General features: G+C 39.5%; 1 protein-coding gene across 2 annotated transcripts in view; it reads right to left on the bottom strand.

The window, feature by feature from the left end:
• LOC124623558 overlaps positions 1-21,610 on the bottom strand; it is a 34,846-nt gene that overhangs the window by 9,737 nt on the left and 3,499 nt on the right. Inside the window, exons 2-3 of one of the 2 annotated variants that reach the window (XM_047149045.1) lie at positions 12,307-12,434; positions 6,482-6,767 (exon numbers count right to left, since the gene is read on the bottom strand). In XM_047149045.1, the coding sequence (XP_047005001.1) occupies positions 6,482-6,767; positions 12,307-12,433 (413 nt within the window). In that variant the 5' untranslated portion in view covers position 12,434. The remainder of the gene's footprint in view (positions 1-6,481; positions 6,768-12,306; positions 12,435-21,610) is intronic. The other variant, XM_047149046.1, reaches the window with a different exon arrangement.

Below are 21,610 nucleotides of genomic sequence, written 5' to 3'. Positions count from 1 at the left end.
TTCAAATTGTTTCGTAAATCATTTGTGTAGATTATGAACAGCAGAAGGCCTATAATACTTCCTTGGGTAACATCAGACATTACTCGTTTCACGTGATGACTTAGCATCAATTTCTATCAACTGTGGCCTTTCTGACAGTAAAACACAAATCCAGTTGCACAACTGAGATGATATACTCAATAGGCTTGCTATCTGATTTGAAGACAATTGCAAGGAACAGTCTCAAAAGGAAATCAGGAAATCTGGAAATATGGCATCAATGTGAGATCCCCTGTCAATAGCACTCATAACTTCATGAGAATAAAGTGCTTGCCTTTATTAAGTGATTTGAGTTGCTGAGGATGTCCTATTCTAAGTTAGGTTAGCAGCTGTTTTTGATTCAAGTTCTGGACTATTTACCTCATATTCTTTGGTGCAAGAATTTTGGAAAACTATATTAAAACTACTTTTGTAGTACTGTCATTGGTAACATTACCAGCACTGTTGGCAGTGCAATCATGTGAAACCCAACTCACATTTTTCTCGCATGATACACTGAAAGCTTTGGATCAAGGCAGTTAGATAGATGCAGTATTTCTTGATTCCTGAGAAGCATTTGACTCAGTACACACCTACGCTTATTGTCAAAATTACAATCATATGGGGTATCAAATGATATTTGTGACTGGATTGTGAACTTTTTTGGGAGGGAGGACACAGCATCATCTCTTGGATGTAGAGTCATTGTCAGATGTAGAAGTAACTTCAGGTGTGTCCCAGGGAAGTGTGTTGGGATCCTTGCTGTTCAGGATGTATATTAACGACCTTGCAGGCAATATTAATAGCAACCTCAGACTTTTTGCAGATGGTGCAGTTATCTATAATGAAGTGCCATCTGAAAGAAGCTGTACAAATATTTGGTCAGATCTTGATAAGATTTTAAGGTGGTGCAAATATTAGCAACTTGCTTTAAATGCTCAGATATGTAAAATTGTTCTCTTCACAATATGAAAAAAATTAGTATCCTATGACTATCGTATCAGTGAGTCGCTGCTGGAATTGGCCAACTCACTGGTTGTAACACTTTGTAGGAATATGAAATGGAATGATCTTGTAGGCTCAGTTGTGGATAAAGCAGATCTTAGACTTTGGCTTATTGGCAGAATTCTGGAGAAGTGCAATCAGTCTACAAATGAGATTGCTTACAGATCACTCATGTGACCTGTTCCAGAATATTGCTAAAATGTATGGAACCCATAACAAATAGAACTAACAGATGGTGTTGAATGTATACAGAGAAGGGCAGCATGAATGATCACAGGTTTGTATGATCCATGGGAAAGTGTCACAGAGATACTGAAAGAACTGAACAGGAAGACTATTCTGAGAAAGTCTATTAATAAAGTTTCAAGAACCAGCTGTAAATGATGATTCTAGGAATACACTGTGTATCACTCACACAAGGATCATGAGGATAAGATTAGAGTAATTACTTCATGTGCAGAGGCATTCAGACTATCATTCTTCCCATGCTTTGTACATGAATGGGATAGGAAGAAACCCTAATTATTGGTATAATGGGATGTACCCTCTGCCATGCACCTAATGGTGGTTTGCAGAATATAGATGTATATGTAGATATAGAAATACTGATTGTGTCTTGCTACTGGTGTACTTTACATATGAGCAGAATCTCTTTCGATATTCTGCCAAATTTCGAGACAGTTTCATTGGGGAGTCCTTGCTAAATTTTGAGCTTCTGCAAAACTTTGACAATCTTGGCAGCTTTGTGTTGTTTTAAATTTAGCATGCTACTTCCATTGCCTCTGTGACTGCATTCTAATAAGTTTTATGTACCATGGGGAATCAGTTCCATCTCTTATTGATTTATTTTGTGTAAATCTTTCAATTGCCATTGATACTACTTTCTTGAATTCAAGCACCATCTGTTCTATGCTTACATCATCAGTTCAGAAGGAATGGAGACTTCCTCTTGGGAAGGTGCGAAGCAAATTTTTACCTACTCTTTTAAATAGATATATTTTAGATTTATTTCTGGTGGGTTTGGATTTTATGATATTCAGTGTCACTGTAACTACCTTGTGGTCATTAACCACTGTACCCATCATGATGCTTCCTATTTGTTCAGGATTATTTGTTGCTAAGAGGACAAGTATGTTTTTGGAACCATTTACATTTTGAGTGGGCTCATAAACTAATAAATCAAAATAATTCTCAGAGGAAGCATTCAGTAAAATTTTGGATGAAGCTTTATGCCTACCACCAGCTTTGAACATGTATTTTTGCCAACATATCGAGGGTAGACTGAAGCCATCACCAGTTATAACTCTATGAGTGGAGTATCTATTTGAGATGATACTCAAGTAATCTTTGAATATTTTAGCAACTGTATCATCAGAGTCAGGGGGTCAGTAAAAGTAACCAATTACTAATTTATTCCAGTTTTCAAGTGTAAGCTCTACCCATACTATGAGTCACACTCTCCCGCAAGTCACATCATTATCAAAGGCACCTTCAGTGCTGGGTGAGAGGGTTTGCATGTTGCAGTGCAGTCAAGTGCAATGTCGGCAGTAGCATAGCTGCTGGCAGGTCACCCAAGCCAGACAGGCTTTGACAGAGGAGCAGGATGAATCATGTCTCACATAGAGCACGGGGCACTCTGTAGGTGAAGGGTCCTCAAAGTTGGGGGCTGGGCATTCGGCTAAAAACCCCAGCTCGTAGAATGGAATTGTTGCAGATACTGCACATCAGCCTAGAAGGATATGGATTACAGGATGCTGGCATGCCAAAGAAAAAGGTTAACAAGAAGTAAAATGGATATCATGATAACCACCTTGAACCTGAGGACACTTAAGAGACCTGGCAAATTGCAAGCGATTATAGGAAAAATAGATAAGTATAGAGTAAAACAGCTGTACTACAACAAATACAATGGAAAGGACAGGGAAAGACTGATTCAAGGAATCGTATATTGATGTATAGTAGCGGAGATACAGGCCGTCACAGTATTGGCTCTCTTACATGTAGCTCAGTGAAGTCAAATATAATTAGTTTCAAAGCAATTAAAAACACATTGTGTTCTTTGAGAGTTAGGGCAACATTTTTCAGTGTTCAATGTATGTGCCTATGTCCCTAAGGAGAAATCAGATGAAGATGAGAAGGATGCAATTTACTCCAAACTAGAAGAGGAAATCAGCAAAGTCCAAAGGCATGATACAAAAATCTTTGGGGATCTGAATGCTAAAATAGGGAGTGAAGAAGTGTATAGAAACATAATGGGGAAAGAAAGCTTGCATGAAGACAGTAATGACAATGGACTAAGGCTGACAGACTTTGCCAGTGGTAAGCAGACAATAATAAAAAGCACATGGCATCAGAGGAAAGATATTAAGAAATGCATGTGGGCATTACCAGATGGAGTTACAAGAAACCAGATAGACCAAGTAATTATAGATAAATGGCACACATCAGACAATATGGAAGTAGTATCTGTAGAGAGGCAGATCGACACACAGTCTATTACTGTACTTAGTGTAGATCTGATACAGACAGTAAGCAGATATGGCAAGAAACAAAAGGAGTAGGGGGAAAGTGGAACGCAGTATAGAAAGTCTCCAAAATAAAGAAAGGTAGGAAGAATGCAAGAATAAATTAGAAGAGACTATTGATGCAAAAAAGACTGCATGGAAGGAAGGGGGTGTAGAAACTGAATGGTAAGTACCAGGAGGGCAGGATACCAGAGAACAGTGAAATTGTTCAACGTGGAAGTGCCCACTGGTACTTCAAGAGACAAATATAGGAAGACAACAAAACTGGCAAAGGAAGACTATAGAGAGAAGAGGAAAAGAGCGGATAAGTAATGCAAGGTGAAGAAAAGACTGTATGAAAGGAGTAAGAGCAGTTGAATGAAATGAGAGATAATAATGAGATACAAAAATTCTTTGAAAGATCTAGAGGAATGAAGAGAGGACTTCTATAAAGGAAAAGATGGAAACTTATTAGCCGGCCGCGGTGGCCATGCGGTTCTGGCGCTGCAGTCCAGAACCGCGGGACTGCTACGGTCGCAGGTTCGAATCCTGCCTCGGGCATGGGTGTGTGTGATGTCCGTAGGTTAGTTAGGTTTAAGTAGTTCTAAGTTCTAGGGGACTTATGACCTAAGATGTTGAGTCCCATAGTGCTCAGAGCCATTTGAACCATTTTTTTGGAAACTTATTGGAAATAAAAGCAAAGCTTTAGGAAGATGGCAAGAGTGTTTCACAAGTTGATTGATGGAAACGCAGGTGGGAAGAGAGGGGGAAGCTTGAGTGAACAACAGGAGGAACTGAATTTGAAACTGGAATTAGAATCTGAAGTGGGATGCAATTTTAAAATTAAAGAATAGTACAGCAGCAGGAGAAGAAGACTTAGAGGCTGAATTATTACAATTAGGGGGAGGGGGGGGGGGGGGGGAGAGAGGGGAGAAGGTGGAGATGGCTGTTAATGAATTAATAAAGGAAATGTGGATTAAGTAAGGAATGCCTAAGGACTGGAGCATGGGAATAATCTGGACGTTACTTAAGAAAAGTGTGCAACGAGTGGTTCTGGGACCTTTGACTGCAGCAGATGCTAAGAGATCCTCCATGCCAGCCATTGGTCAAATGTGGGGTCAAGCAACTTCAGCTTCAGCTAGTATCATCATCAGCTAGCCTCTGTTCTGCAAGTTGCTACTAGATCTGATAGCTCCAGGTCTTGAGTCAGTGACAATGAGTGAAGACCTTCTGTTGTGTGTCTTTGACCAGGACTCTGGGCATTTCCAAGGCTCCTAGACTTGATGCAAGACCTCTGGACACCTGGCCTATTGTTCAAGGCTGCTGCCACCTTTGCTCACTAGCTGCTGGAGACACCTTCCTTGCATCAGCATGGTGGCCCAGCAAGCCATTGTTCTTCTGCTGAGGCAGCACCCCACTGCTTAACACACACACACACACACACACACACACACACACACACACACACACACACACACACACTGTCGCAGTGCCAAGAACTGCACTGAGAATTATGCTGAGGCAGCAACCTGCTGTCTGGATGACCACACACCCCACTGAGACACTGATAAAAACCCCTGTATGGAAGTCTTGAGTATTGGAGAATTTTAGTACTGAATTAGCTCTGCCCTCGCCATAATACTGATAGAGCACAACCCACATTTTCTGCCCATATGGTTCTAGGGCAGAGGCAACTATCCTGGCTGATAGTGGTGTCCACATTGCTGATACCAAGACAGAACTCAAATGACATATAATTTTCTTCTTTCCTTTTTTAAAACTAGTAAACTGTTTTCCTGAAATGATTAGAAATAACTGACATATTTCATTTAAAACATTTTAAATACTGAGTTTTGGTAAATTAGTTGTTACACACTCTATACAAGTAAGTGGAGTATCAGTGTCATAAAAATTGTTGTGCAAATTATTTTAACTTATTTACATCTGCACTACATACTTACTCTGCCAGCCACTTATAGTGTATGGTGGAGGATACCACATAGTACACACAGTGCTCCTCACTTCCTTTCCTATTTCACTCACAAATGGAATGAGGGGAAAACAACTGTTATATGCCTCCGTACAAGCTCTAATTTCTTTTATCTTGTCTTTGCAGTCCTTATGCAAAGTGTACATTGGCAACAATAGAATTTTTCTGCAGTCAGTTGCAAGTACCTGTTCTCTAATTTTTCTCAACAACATTTCACAAAGACGAATATCATCTTTCCTCCAGGGGTTCTCATTTGAATTCACAAAGCATCTCCTTGACACTCACATGTGGATTGAACCTACTGATAACAAGTCTAGCAGTATGCCTCTCTATCGTTTTGATGTCTTGCTTTAATCTGACCTGGTGAGAATCAGAAACAATCAAACACCTCTCAAGAATAGGTCACACAAGTTCTCTATATATAGTCTCCCTTATAGATGAGCTACAATTTGTTAATACTGCCAGTAAAGTGAAGTCAACCATTCATCTCCCCTTCTACCATCCATATGACCTTGTTCCATTTCATATCACTTTGCAACATTATGCCTAGATATTTAATCAATGTGACTGGCGAGCAGCGCACTGCTAATACTGTATTCAAATTTTACAAGATTGTTATTCTTCCTCATCTGCATTATCTTATATTTTTCTTCATTTAGAGCAAGCTGACATTGCTTAAATATACAGCTAACAATTATTTGAATTTACTACAACATTATGTTCACTTATAAGTAGGTGCCCTTCTGCTGGCGCAGACAGTTCAGCACCATATGTGCTAAATAAAAGTGCTTTCAGTGTGAAGTGTTCTTGTTAATTGTGCTTGATTCAGATTTAAGAAAAAGCCAGTCTGACAAATACTCTGTTCAGCTTGCTGGAACCAACCAGACATTAGATTTTAAAATGTAATTATATTGAAACTAGATTTTTTTGCTCAATTAGATAAATATGCTTTGTTGTATCTTACCGCTTTTGGTACGCTGATGACGAATAAGCAGTTGAAGGAACTGGATTGTTAAAAGTGGCACCATTGGCATAAGCATCATATTGAGTTCCCACAGCACCAAGAGGCTGACTGAAGTAGGTGACATGTTCACAGGTGCCCAACAGGTAGCACAGCTTGATGCCAAAGAGTGGTAAGATAAGAGAGAGTATAGCACCTATCACCAGTACCGCGAGAATGATAGCGCCAGCAGAAGCCAGGAAGTACATCACGTTGGCTGGCAGGTCTTCTGTAACAGTCCTCAGGCCCACTGATGACATGCATATGGTTACACTAGACTCTGGCTATTTCTAACTACATTAATGTTTATATGATAAAAGTCTAGCTGAGCATATCAGAAAAGAAAACCACGCACTGTACAGAGGAGATGTTGGGTAGTGGCCAGACACTTAAACAAAAGAGTTGAACAAGGCAACTGTGTGTGTGTGTGTGTGTGTGTGTGTGTGTGTGTGTGTGTGTGTGTTTGTGCACACATGCAAGTGTGTGCTATATGAAGTTTATCCTCTGGAAAACATAACATCACAAGTATACAGTGTAATCTTCCACAGCTGTGTCTTCTTTAGTTAAAACTTCCAGGCTGAGAAGCCATGGTCAATGTACAAGACTGTTTCCTTACATTTCATCTCTAACTGTGGGAGACATCTTCTGAGGTAAAATGACTACTGCCACTAAGGTTTGAGGGGCTCTCACACTTACTGGGTGCATAGAGGACACAACCATACGTCACATAATGCAGACTGTGTGACTCTCTCTGGATGGCATCATCATTCTTGATCAAAAATAAATGATTGTCATTCTGTTGGTGCAATGTCGACATCCATATTTTATCTAACTTCGAAACTTCTTCTTTTCTATTTAAAATTGTTATGGTGTTTACGAATCTCTATCTCTTATTTATACGTGTGCACATTATAATGTGAGATGGAAACCACAAAACAAAATTCAGTGAGATGAGCATTTTAGCAATGACATTACATTATCATCAGACATGTATAGAGAAGCAATAGTGATTCATAAACACTGTAATAATTTTAATATAAAAGAAGAAGGTTTGAAGCTAGATAAAATACGAACATTGACTTTGTGCCAACAGAATTACAATCAGTTATTTTTGATTGAGAATGTTGATGCCTTCCAGAGATAATCACATAGTCAGCATCACATGATGTCTGGTGGATCCCCCTATGACTCTATAAATGTATAAATGTGATATCCCTTGAAGCCTTAGTGGCAGTAGCTACTTTACCTCCTGCAGTTGGAGGTAAAACATCAGAAAACTGTTTTATACATCAACACAGCCTCTCAGCCCACAATTTTTAACTTAAATAACATCAGAAAGTCAGATGTACTACTTAGTGTCTATTTTGTGCACCTGTTCAATGTTTTTACTTAAATTTGTGTTTTAACATCTAATAGAAAGCTCAAAATATCTTCACAAAGGCAACCTTGATGTGAATAGAAATTTTATGAGTAAAATTATATATTTAATTACAAAAACAAAGCAATGATATAATTACACAGTCAAATCATCTGTAGTCTCACTTTGTAATGTATCAATTCTATGAATATATTTGTAAAATGATGTCACACCACTCACACGACAACAATGATAGAAGAATTTTATTTAATGGCAAGTTCATAGAAACTGTGAGTCATATCTAGACTCATGACACAGTGTGCATTTCCTTGACTCTGTGTGTAAAAAAGAAGATTGAACTTTAATTTGAACTGGTTGGGTTTTTGGAGAGGAAGAGGAAAGCTGTGATTTATGCTTGGCTCATTCAGAGAATTTTCTTGGTTAATTGGGTCCCTTGACTGATTTTCATTGCACCTAAATGTGTAACTAAACTCTACAAGCATCATTTCATGTAGAGAAATGCTGTGAATCCAGGACACCCATACCTACACCCTAGCTCTCAGGAAAGCAAAAATATTATTTAAAAGTCTGTATTGTGCAGACAAGTTCATAACTGGAACTTTTCTGTGGCTAACTACAAGTCACCATTCATCTTCCAAGACATTAAAAATACTCCATAGTTCCAGATCTAGCTAGCCCCCCCTCCCTCCCCCCCCCCCCCCCCCCCAAAAAAATCAGAAACTCTCATATGGGTGTCCTTGCTACGAATGCTATGAAACAGTATTAGTTGTGCAGATAAACAGAAATATTGTTCAAAGAATAGATATTTACAAAATCTACCATGACTCTTGGAATGTTTAAGAGTTGGATGGTTGCACATATAGACATCTCCACACCAAGAAAAGAGATCACTGGTACGTGCCTGCACCCAGTCTAATTCTGTCAGCTTAGGAATTCTCTTTAATTACAGTTGTGTTTTGTTTTGTCCAAATTCGTATACAGCACTCTCAATTGGAACTGCTGATCATTATTCTGGAGAACAGATCATATTGCACTAAAGCAATTTATGATATGTTTGTCATGCTACTTTGAAGAGACAAATTCAGTTCTAGAAAGCCAGAGAGTTCACAAGCTGCAGCTAGATGGAGCAGAACAGAATTTTTGCTAAGTAGCAAATCTTATTTCAACTGTACAAGGTTTTGACAGGTGGTTTGAAACCCTCCCATGAATTATGGTGAAGTAGTATCTAATCAAAAAGCATATATCTATTCACTGATTACTCAGGGGCTAAGAGTGAACTTCTGCCACAATTTTATGCCTGAGAACCTAATTGTTTTTACTAAGTACAAACTAGTAATCTCCTTTCATAGAACATATTTGAGAGTGATCCAGGTTAAATGTTGAAGCTCAGCAAAAATACTCTGACATATTTAAGGCTAGCTAACTTCTAGTTGGTAGTGTCATAACATTTTCATAGTTAACCCTGATTTTTGAGTTAAAATATTGTCCAGAGTCATTGATCGATAAGAATTTTTTGACTCAGTGAGATAGTTTGTAACATATTCCACCATTGAGTGAAATACAATCCCAGTGATGCTCTTCATAGGGGAAATTTCCTAGAGCAATTAGAATATTTAAGTATAAGGACATAAGGCAACTGGTCAAGAACATATTGAGACATGTATGCCAATTGTGATTAAAAAATTCAAGAGTGTGGTATATTCAGTTGTGAGATCCTGTCCCTCAACAGGCCCATCATTACTGTGTCTGTATTTGAAAAGAGTATATTCAATCTTTGTATGTTAAACCTTGCAATTGTATGTTAAACCTTGCTATACATGACATACACTCCTGGAAATTGAAATAAGAACACCGTGAATTCATTGTCCCAGGAAGGGGAAACTTTATTGACACATTCCTGGGGTCAGATACATCACATGATCACACTGACAGAACCACAGGCACATAGACACAGGCAACAGAGCATGCACAATGTCGGCACTAGTACAGTGTATATCCACCTTTCGCAGCAATGCAGGCTGCTATTCTCCCATGGAGACGATCGTAGAGATGCTGGATGTAGTCCTGTGGAACGGCTTGCCATGCCATTTCCACCTGGCGCCTCAGTTGGACCAGCGTTCGTGCTGGACGTGCAGACCGCGTGAGACGACACTTCATCCAGTCCCAAACATGCTCAATGGGGGACAGATCCGGAGATCTTGCTGGCCAGGGTAGTTGACTTACACCTTCTAGAGCACGTTGGGTGGCACGGGATACATGCGGACGTGCATTGTCCTGTTGAAACAGCAAGTTCCCTTGCCGGTCTAGGAATGGTAGAACGATGGGTTCGATGATGGTTTGGATGTACCGTGCACTATTCAGTGTCCCCTCAACGATCACCAGTGGTGTACGGCCAGTGTAGGAGATCGCTCCCCACACCATGACGCCGGGTGTTGGCCCTGTGTGCCTTGGTCGTATGCAGTCCTGATTGTGGCGCTCACCTGCACGGCACCAAACACGCATACGACCATCATTGGCACCAAGGCAGAAGCGACTCTCATCGCTGAAGACGACACGTCTCCATTCGTCCCTCCATTCACGCCTGTCGCGACACCACTGGAGGCGGGGCTGCACGATGTTGGGGCGTGAGCGGAAGACGGCCTAACGGTGTGCGGGACCGTAGCCCAGCTTCATGGAGACGGTTGCGAATGGTCCTCGCCGATACCCCAGGAGCAACAGTGTCCCTAATTTGCTGGGAAGTGGCGGTGCGGTCCCCTACGGCACTGCGTAGGATCCTACGGTCTTGGCGTGCATCCGTGCATCGCTGCGGTCCGGTCCCAGGTCGACGGGCACGTGCACCTTCCGCCGTCCACTGGCGACAACATCGATGTACTGTGGAGACCTCACGCCCCACGTGTTGAGCAATTCGGCGGTACGTCCACCCGGCCTCCCGCATGCCCACTATACGCCCTCGCTCAAAGTCCGTCAACTGCACATACGGTTCACGTCCATGCTGTCGCAGCACGCTACCAGTGTTAAAGACTGCGATGGCAAACTGGCTGACACTGACGGCGGCGGTGCACAAATGCTGCGCAGCTAGCGCCATTCGACGGCCAACACCGCGGTTCCTGGTGTGTCCGCTGTGCCGTGCGTGTGATCATTGCTTGTACAGCCCTCTCGCAGTGTCCGGAGCAAGTATGGTGGGTCTGACACACCGGTGTCAATGTGTTCTTTTTTCCATTTCCAGGAGTGTATATGAAGGCTACTATATTCACAGAATTTCATGAAAATGACTGTACTTGTGAGCATACAACCAACAAGTAACTTGTCATTGTGGTGAATTGTGCACCTAACACACCAAGTGAGGTAGCCAGTGGTTGCCATACTTGACTCATACTTACCAGGAGCAGGATTCAGATCCCCATCTAACAATCATGTTTTAGATGTACTGTGGTTTCCCCACGTCAATTAATGCTAAATGTTGGGACAGTTCTTTCAAAAAGGACATAGCCAATTCCCTTCCCCAACATTACACTGTCTGAGCTAGTGTTTTATTTCTAATGACCATACTGCTGATGAGAAATTAAATCCTAACCATACCTTTTCCATGGGTAATTAATGACATTGTTATCTTTTCTGCAGAGAGACTGTCATATTTATTGATAAGAATATAACATGTAAGGTGGCTATAACATCTCCAAAATCTTGACACTGTTAGATAGAATGATGCATATGATACGGCATCCTATTCAACATCAATCATTATCCTGCAGTTCTAAGCCCATAATGATAAACTTTTTTTTCATTCTTGCCAACAATTCAAGGCAGCCAAAACTAACAGCAGTGTGAGTACAAACCTGAAAAAGTTTTCTGATGTCACAGGCTAGGTATTTGCATAATAGCCCAATAATGTTTTCTTGTATAAATAAAAATTTGATAGCCTGTGACTATACTGTAACATCTCAATGCAACACTTCAAATGTGCTATTTCTTAATGATAAGGAATAACATATTTTTTGTGACATAATCAATTTATGCATGTTGCTTGATTGTCAGTGCTGATTTCATAGTGTGTTTCATTATTATTGACACACGGGTAATAATTTTTTACAGTTTTAAATCCACACTGCCCTAATTGTGTCCCCTACATTACTTTAACGGTCCACAACTGCTGTTTGAATATGAGGGTCCTACACCACAAACTCCCTCCCAGTCCAACTAAAAATTACTAATCATGATGCATGTACAATAACAACAGAAAATTGCAGTCAGCTATATCTGTATATTGTTAAATGAAACTATCTGATTTTCAAATAATGTAAGGTGTATAAATCTTGTGTATTATGCAAAATCAAAACTGCAGAAATAAAGTTTGTACTAATATGAATAAGGCAAAAAATAGGACACTTGCAAATTCAATGCAATAACATACCAGGAAGATTCATCACAGGAAGAGAGTGTCTGTCAAGTGGTTCTGAATCATCTTCTGCTGTGTCATCTGCATATGAAGAAGCACTTATGCACAACAGAAGAATGACATAAAAGACGTGGAAAGCCATTCTGTAACAAAAAAGAAAAAAATTTGACATTAAAACTTTCTCTTAAATAATAAACAGTAATTTCAACATTGCAACCAAGGCTGTTTTCTTCTCCACATCAAAACTTAACCAGTAAAATTACTGGAAAGACAAATACATCTATGGACTAGAAATGGAAGCTGAAACATTTAGGCTACTGCATAGAAATCTAGTTAACATAAAAGTTTTTAGAGCACAGACTAGCAACAAGTTCTACAATAACTGTCACTAAATGTCCATCACTTTTAGTAACTGACTCTGTCCAAAAATTCTGTACTCTTTCATGAATACAGCACAAAAAATACTGAAATACCTTAAATACTGCAAAAGAAAATTAACACAAAAGAGGTACTGAGATGTTTACAAAGCACATATAGCCATGTCATATAACTGGACAGATAAAAATAGTGTACTCACCAAGCGGCAGGGGCGTTGATGGGAAGGAAGAGCGGTGAAGGAAAAGGACTGGTGAAGTATAAGCGATGACGAGGGAAAAGTCACCCAGAATCTCAGGTTAGGGGAGACTCACCAGTTGGGATGAGAAATCCAGTAATTCTTCACTGGCCCAGGGTTCTGGTGACTTTTCCAGGCCCTCCCAATTTCCTACACCACTCCAGCCCTTTTGATTAACCATTCTTCCTTCTTCAACCTTTCTGATGAAAGAAGGAGCCATTCGCTTTGAAAGCTTGCAAATTTCAATACCTTTACATGTGCGTTCTCCTGCTGCCACTTGGTGAGTAGATTTTTTATGTATCCAGTTACATTCCATTCTCAAAAACTGATTATTTTTGTTCATATATACGAATGTCAGTGATTTTAAGAGGAATGATAACTAATATTGTGAAGCAAGATCACTGTGTTCCAAAATTATATTGTGTTAAATTAGCTATCAAAAATGGCAGAAAATTTTATCATCTAAGGAGAGACAGAAGGCACAGAGTGGTTCAATTACAGAAGTTACTAATAAAATTGAGAGAGTGTTGAAGAGTGAAGACAGCAGGGGGAATGTATTTCTGCACAAAAGAAAAATACGGTTATATCATAATAAGATTATAAATAATATTGTTATTAATAATAACACTGTGAAGATCATACTCCCAAACATGCTATATCTTTCAGACTTTTGCTAAGCAGACTACTGCTGTCTGGAAAGGAATTACAGTGATATCAAATGCCTACCTGATACTTCTGTCAAGTTATTGCTAAGCCCTAGGAAATTAATATGAGGTTGGAAGGCATTACAGGGCTGGCAGTCTTTACAAGTGCTTCTTTGGAGTGTTAGTCATTGTCTTTCAGTCATGAGATGTGATACTGTTGTGAGGCATTTCTGAATTCAGTTCTGGAACTACTGTATATTTCACTTCATTGTCAGAGTTCTTCGTATTGGTGCAAAGGTTTTAAACATGCTCCCACAAATCATTATACATTCAAAAGGAAATTAAAAACATACCATATTAGCCACTCTTTCAATTCATCTGAGTATCTAAATTTATGAATAGAAGATTCTGGTTAACTTCATAAGTCATGTAGGGAGCTATTATTGTATGATTAATATTAGTGTTTTCATTTAGATATTATTGCTGTTGAGGTCTTCAGTCCTGAGTCTGGTTTGATGCAGCTCTCCATGCTACTCTATCCTCTGCAAGCCTCTTCGTCACCAAGTAGCTACTCCAATCTACATCCTACTGAATCTGCTTAGTGTATTCATCTCTTGGTCTCCCTCTACGATTTTTACACTCCAAGCTTCCCTCCGATACTAAATTGGTGATCCCTTGATGCCTCAGAAAGTGCCCAACCAACTGATCTCTCCTTCTAGTCAAATTGTGCCACAAATTCCTCTTCTCCCCAAGTCTATTCAATACCTCGTCATTAGTTACATAATCTATCCATCGAATCTTCAGCATTCTTCTGTAGCACCTCTTTTCAAAAGCTTATATTCTCTTCTTATCTAAACTATTTATCATCCATGTTTCACTTCCATATAGGGCTACACTCCAACTTTACATAACTGAAAATTCCCTCTAATTATTAAGATCCTTGGAAGAGTGGTGATTAAACTGTTCCACCTGGTGTGTAAATTATATGAGGCAGATGAAATACCCTCAGACTTCAAGAAGAATGTAGTACCTCCAGTTTCAAAGAAACCAGGTGCTAACCAGTGTAAATATTAATAAGCCATGGTTGCTAAATACTGACACAAAATTATTTACAGAAGAATGGAAAAACTAGTAGAAGACAACCATGGGGAAGATCAGCTTGGGTTCCAGAGAAATAGATTAACGCATGGGATAATGTTGACCCTACAACCTGTCATAGAAGGAAGGCACACCTATGTATGTTTATAGCATTGGCAGACTTTGAGAAATCTTTTGACAATATTGAGCGAAATACACACATCCAAATCCTGAAGATAGCAGGCATAAAATACAGGGAGTGAAAGGTTATATGCAGCTTGCACAGAGACCAGACTGCAGTAATAAGAAGCAGAGGATATGAAAGGGAGCCAGTAGTTGAGGAAGGAAGTGAGATAGGATTGTGGCTTATCCCTGATGCTATTCAGTCTGTACTTTGACAAGTAGCAAAGGAAACTAAAGAAAACTTTGGGAAATGAATTAAAGTTCAGGTACAAGAAATAAAAACTTTGAGATTTGCCAGGAACATTGTAATTCTGCCAGAAACACCAAAGGACTTGAAAAAGAAGTTGAGTGGGGTTGATACATCAGGTAAAGGACTGTAATTGAATTAAATCAGACAATGCTGAGGGAATTAAATCAGAAAATGAGACGCTGAAAGTACTAGATGAGGTCTGATATTTGGGCAGTAAAATAACTGATGACGGCCAAAGTAGAGAGGATATAAAATGCAGACTGGCTTCAGCAAGGAAGGAATTTCTGAAAAAGAGGATCTCTTAGCACTGAACATAAATGTAGGTAGTAAGAAATCTTTGGAGAAGTTATCTGTCTGGAATATAGCCTTGTGGGAAGTGAATCACAGACGATAAGCAGTTCAGACAAGAAAAGAGCATTGAGTTTTGTAATGTGGCACTGTGGAAGAATGCTGAAAATAGGTTGGGTAGATCATGTAACTAATGAAGAGGTACTGAATCGAATTGGGGAGAGAGGAAATTTATGGCAAAACTTGACTAAAAGCAGGGATTTATTGATAGAACACGTTCTGAGGCATCAAGGAACTGTCAACTTGGTATTGGATGAAAATTTGGACAGTAAAAATTGTAGGTGGAGACCAAGGGATGATCACTGTAACCAGATTCAAGTGGATGTAGGTTGTAGCAGTGATTGGGAGATGAAAGGGCTTGCACAGTATAGATTAGTATGGAGAGTACATGAAACCAGGAGACTACAACAACAAGTGAAAAATCTTGTCACCAGCAGTTAAACTGTGTCAGCTCCTGATTCCAGACAGGAAGGCAGTAAGCACTTATGCACACATAATATTATATTTCATGTGGTTGATGCACTGGGACTACAAAACTACCAAGAAAAATTGGTCATTTTATTGCTCTTCTTCATGAAAAATATTAAAAGCTAGGGTTTCAGTCTACTTAAAACCCTATTTATCTTAGTTCGGTTGCCTTGATTTTCAATGTCAGATGCAAATAAATACAGAAAGGGAAGCCCAAACTGTCAAAGGCTTGTTTGTCTCATGGGAGGTATTCACAAAAGTTCTGAAAAACTAAACTAGCAGATGCATGAAGACAGATGTCAACTATTCTATGTAATCTCTTGTATTGGATCCAAAGTGATCATTAGGGCAAGATTTGACTAATTACTGCATGTACAGAGACATTTAAGCAGTCTTCCCATAGTCCATGTGTGACTAGATTGGAAAGAAACCTTAATCTGTGATATAATAGGAAGTACCCTTAGTTGTGTACCTCATAGTGGTTTACAGAGTATGGATGTAGATTTGGATGTGGAGGAAGAAGTGTATCATCATTTGAGTCAAAATTAGTGGTTGTCTGCATCAGGACCACAGATGTGAATCAGCATTTCTTGCTAGCAGATGAGTGCATTGTCTACGCTGAAGTTTAATGATCAAGATACTGGATGCATCTCATATAAGTGAGATTCAAATCAATCTACAGCTCTCCTGATGTACATTTCAGTGGTAATCATGGACCATTCATGGTGACTGCCCATAAAAATGTGGCTTCTTCTTTGACTATTATCCACCAAAGACACTTAATTATAACACTTATTTTGAAGGAATATGCATACTGTATTCTATAGAGTCCAACTTGACTACGAATTTTCATTTATACTGTATGAGTCAAGGAATATAGTACTTGTAAGAAGACACCATTGCCTCTTTACATTGCACTGCTATCAATAATGCTACTGTCTTTTTGAGTTACTGATTAATGGCATGAGGTCTGTTATATATCTGATGTCACTGTGAACAAACACACAGAAAAGTCGCTACCTTAACATGAGCAGACTCTTCCAACTATAATATTAATTTATGTTTATCTTCTGTTACATGTTCAAAATTTATGTAACTACATGAATAGCTTCAAAACTATAAAATTGGATACTTATTTTACTATGAATTTTATATATGGATCAGGACACATATTAGATACTTTAATGCTGCAGAACAGTATCCCATTATGAGGTCAGTAAAAGAAATGAGACCAGTTTCAAAATTATTTTAATTTCTCATGTTTTGGTTTACACAGAGTGAGATGGCATAGTGGTTAAGGCAATGTATTCAAATGGAATGAATGAGCATCATATGAATCTCTGAAAACACAGATTTAGAATTTTTGTGGATTTCCTAAATCATTTTAGGCAAATATCCTGCTCTGTTCTAGTCTAGTCTGAACTTTCTCTCCCTGTCTACTCACCTTGACCTTTCTCTATTTTTTGTAAGGATCAGTTCCACCTGAATAAACTTTTGTTAGTCAGTGAGTGAAAACAATGTCAGGGTCATTGCCTTAACGTATTTTTATTGCCTACTTTAGTAAAAAACTAAAAACTCCACCCAAACAGACCCCTGAAGGTCCAATGGTACTGACTGATCACTGTGTCATCCTCAGCCTATAGCTTCTCAATTTGTCTCACAGGAGCTGAATGCACCGCACTAGCCAACAGTGCTCAGCAGACCGCTGGCCATGCCCGATAGCACTTAAAAGAATAGAACCCTTATAAAACTGTGGCGGACATTTTAAGAAGACATAAAGATATCACTTGTTCATTAACAAGTGAAACACTACTGATTATCAATAACAAAATAGATGCTATCACCATGTTGTTACTATATGAAACAAACTCAATAATGTGTGACATAAAAGTATTTCAATTCAGATCACTGCATGAAAAAAACAAAGAAGACACAGAAACAAAGGAAACCACTGTCATTTCAAAAATTGGTAATGGCATGATGCAAATGATCAATAAAGCTGAATTACAGTTTACTTTTGGTGTGTTGAAAACAGCAATGAGTGCTTGTTGTAGCATTTTTCTTTTGTCCATAGCACAATGGATAAGGTACAGGAGACTGTAGAACTCAATATATGCTGAACTGATCTTTTGAATTGCCTTTCTTGTTATCAATCTGGATTAGTGACTGCAAAATTGAGAAGTGAGAATTGCAAAGTTCTTGATTCCAACGCATTCTGGTTGTTCTCAAGAGCTGACCTTGGTTCTCAGTTTTTAGTTCTCCGTGTTTGGGTCTCGCTTCTCACTTCTATGTCGTTTCTCAGATCTCATTTCTTCCTTGTCACTTCATAGTTCTCGGTTTTCAGTTCTCGTTTCTTAGTTCTCACTTGTTACTTCTTGCTTTTCAGTTTCGGCTTTGTATTCTTTTCCATTTACGAACGGGTGATCATAGTTTTCGGTTTTCAGATTTGTATTCGTTTTCAGTTTATGCCTGTTGCTTTTTACTACAGAAGTTTGAGCACGTCATTGATTTCTTTTGTTGAACAAGTTACAAAGTTGAATTGAAATCCATATTAAAACAACTAATATAATTGCAACGATAAACACGTAGAACTATGTAACGAAACTTCCCATTAACTTTCAAAAAAGGTTTTCCAAATAGAAATGGGTAATACATTTCTCAAACAAGTGTTACCGACAATAATGATGGTGTTTGTTTATGGGAAGAGGCAACAAACTCCGTGGGCGCCCCATAAATACGAGTAAAAGCCACAGGGAAACGACACAGAATCAGGATAGCTATGTGTCTAGGTGTTGTAAGTCGACCCCTGGCCGGGCACCTGTCGTCTACAGGTAGCGTTAATGACTTCAGCGGGGATCGCGGTTTCAAGTGTCATAAGGGTAGGCCTATTTACGAGCGCTGTTCGTTTTTTGGGGTCCGATCGGTCGCGAAATCGAAACCACAGTGAAGATCAAAAATGTTTCATTATCAAGAGTTAGCTACACCTTCCAGCTATTGCTACATAGTCGCCGCTCCAACTTGGAGATACGTCGCAACGTTGTACCAACTTCCCGGAACCGCCTGTGCTTTCCGACAATTCCTTACGCTGGTCTGCAGCTCGTTGTCTGTACCAAAATGTAGTTTTCATAGCCAGTGGTTCATGTGACCAGAGACGGAACTTACAGGGAGACAAGTCCAGGCTATATGGTGGTAATCAAACATGCTCACTGTACGTTCAGAACCGAAAGGAGCGACGTAATGCGATCGACGGGAATACTAAACACTGTCCGGCACAGCTGTGCAAAGTTTCGTTGGAGTTTCACTGTGGTTTCCATTTTGTGACAGATCGGACCTCAATAAACGAACACAATGAGATTGCTGGACACATCATTTGTATGGATCAGTTGCCAGATTTCAATTTGGTATGGCTTTAGTACGTGAGAAATCACTTCTAAAGCCTGGTTTACACAGGAGCGACCATAAGCAGACGAGAATATTCTCTCTATCGTAAACGGTACCTAGTCGAACGAGAGCGTACAACGTTTTGTCGTGTTCGATTTGCATTCACGGATGCCCGCTCGTGTTCCATTGGTTCTCTTTCGGCGAGTCGTCAAAGAAAGCCCGCGTCTGCTGCGCTTCAGCGCTAGCAGCACGAAGAGAATTCGTCTGCTGTTTTGATAGTGAACCTTCGTTATTGCATGAGTTGCGTGACCGGTGGAACGGTACGAAAAGAATATAACGTTTCTTATAGCAGAATACAGAAGTCATGGGTGTCTGTGAGATCCAAGATATCCATAGCATAAAAGCCGAAGCTCTCAAACTTCAAAGGTTCAAGTGGGGACGTGAGAAAAACGATAAATTAAATAGATGCTTTAACCATGGAGGAACAGAGTGAATAAGCGCAAGTTTTGTGTTTATTTTTATTATAAATAACAGCACAGTTAAATCCTTTGAAAGTAAAGAAGTACGAATATGTAATTATGTATCTATTATTTTAATTGAATCAATATGCTGATTAAAATTAAAAATATACGAAGAACTGATCATTCTCTTTTGACTTGTTTATTGTGACTATAATCACATGGCTGATGTATCGCTGTTAGTTTAGAAATTTTTTTATGTATTGGTAATAACCTAACAAATAAAAACCTTTCCCCGTGATTATGCTGTCTGCCTTGTAACAAAGTTTATAGCAGATTTTCACAAGTAATTTATATGACTTGTTGTATGTATATCCACATTTCATTATTGCACTTTACTGAAATTATCTACCTTATATGCACTTTAATAAAATCCTAAAAGTGCTTACCAAATGTCACTCGAGCCCCAAGAAAGTAACTGAGATACAACAGCTATTCAAATGTGAAACAACTTTCACGTAAATGTCTCCAGTTGTTAATAACTAGAGTGTAAACGTTAGCCTTTCTTTAAGTTCTGTTGCTCTTCAGTTATTCGTGTGCTTTTTTTAAATTTCCTCCTCAGTAGTAATGCGGAACAAGCGAAAATCGTCAACCACGATATATGAAAGGTTTTGAAATAATGCTAAGGTTGACTGGAGCTACAATTCAGTGTTATTTTACTGTGCATCATCTCCCCTCCCCCTCCCCCCCCCCCCCCTCCAAGCGCGTCACATTGGTGTAAAAATTCAGACATCTATGCTTAACATTCTTCTTTTCGTACATTTTCCTTCCTTCGGCAAAATCAACGCTGCTCCTTCCTTCCTGAACACGAGTTTTGCTTCTTGGCTAATGAAGCCTCCGTGTTGATTAATTATTAGGGCCAAAGATCAACACAGCGTTCAGAAACCCATGGTTCAGGGAAGTCCGGTAGATGCATTGTTCGTCGTTTTTCTACAAGCATTTGACTACAAGTTGTCTTGGACACAGAGTCATCGACAGATGTAGAATTAACTTATGGGATGCCCCAGGCAAGTTTGTTGGAACCTGTTTTATTCACAGGGCCGGTTCCGGAACATTTTTACACACAAGCAACATATCATTTGGCGCCCGCGCCCTTCTCCATTTTTCTACTACACAAGCGGAAAATCATTCTTCCCGCGCTCCATACGTGAACGGATCAGGAAAAAACTCTAATAACTAGTACAATGGGACCTACCCTCTGCCATGCACTTCACAATGGTTTTCAGAATGTTGACGTAGGGTTGGCACGTCTTGCTCGGTACCTTGTGTTGTCTACTGTCCCCTCTAGTGTATACGCTTGTTCACAGGTACAAGCGATGGTAGTGAACAGTGAACAATGACAAAATGTCTGCAAATGCTCTCTCGATTCCATCCCTTACGCTGTAAAGGAGGCTTAAGGGGGAACAACAGGGTGACGGTCAAAAAAATTCGAAATTTTTTAATTACATGATACGAATTTATATACATTGAAGAATTATTCCCCAAAATATTATGCGCAAACTCCAATAAGAACGATTATGTGAGCGTTTGAAGCCGAGCATGCACGGCACGCCTTGGCGTTAGAGAACAGGTTCAGCGTTCACGTCCCTTCGTTGAGCGTTGAGCGTCCATGAGATGGTTATGGCTGACTCTAATGGTGCAAATGTTCACCAATGTCTCGAACACACAATTGACTTTCACTTTTTTCATGTAGCGCCCCCCTGTTCCATGGCTGAGTTAGCGTCAGTCGGCGTCATGCAGAGACGAGTGTTTTTATTGGCATTTTTTACATTTAAAAAATGGTTCAAATGGCTCTGAGCACTATGCGAATTAACTGCTGAGGTCATCAGTCGCCTAG

Source organism: Schistocerca americana, chromosome 1 (genome assembly GCF_021461395.2).
Source record: "Schistocerca americana isolate TAMUIC-IGC-003095 chromosome 1, iqSchAmer2.1, whole genome shotgun sequence".
Taxonomy (NCBI): Eukaryota; Metazoa; Arthropoda; class Insecta; order Orthoptera; family Acrididae; genus Schistocerca; species Schistocerca americana.
Note: the sequence above shows the minus strand (reverse complement) of the source record. Positions and strands in the feature narration are given on the sequence as shown.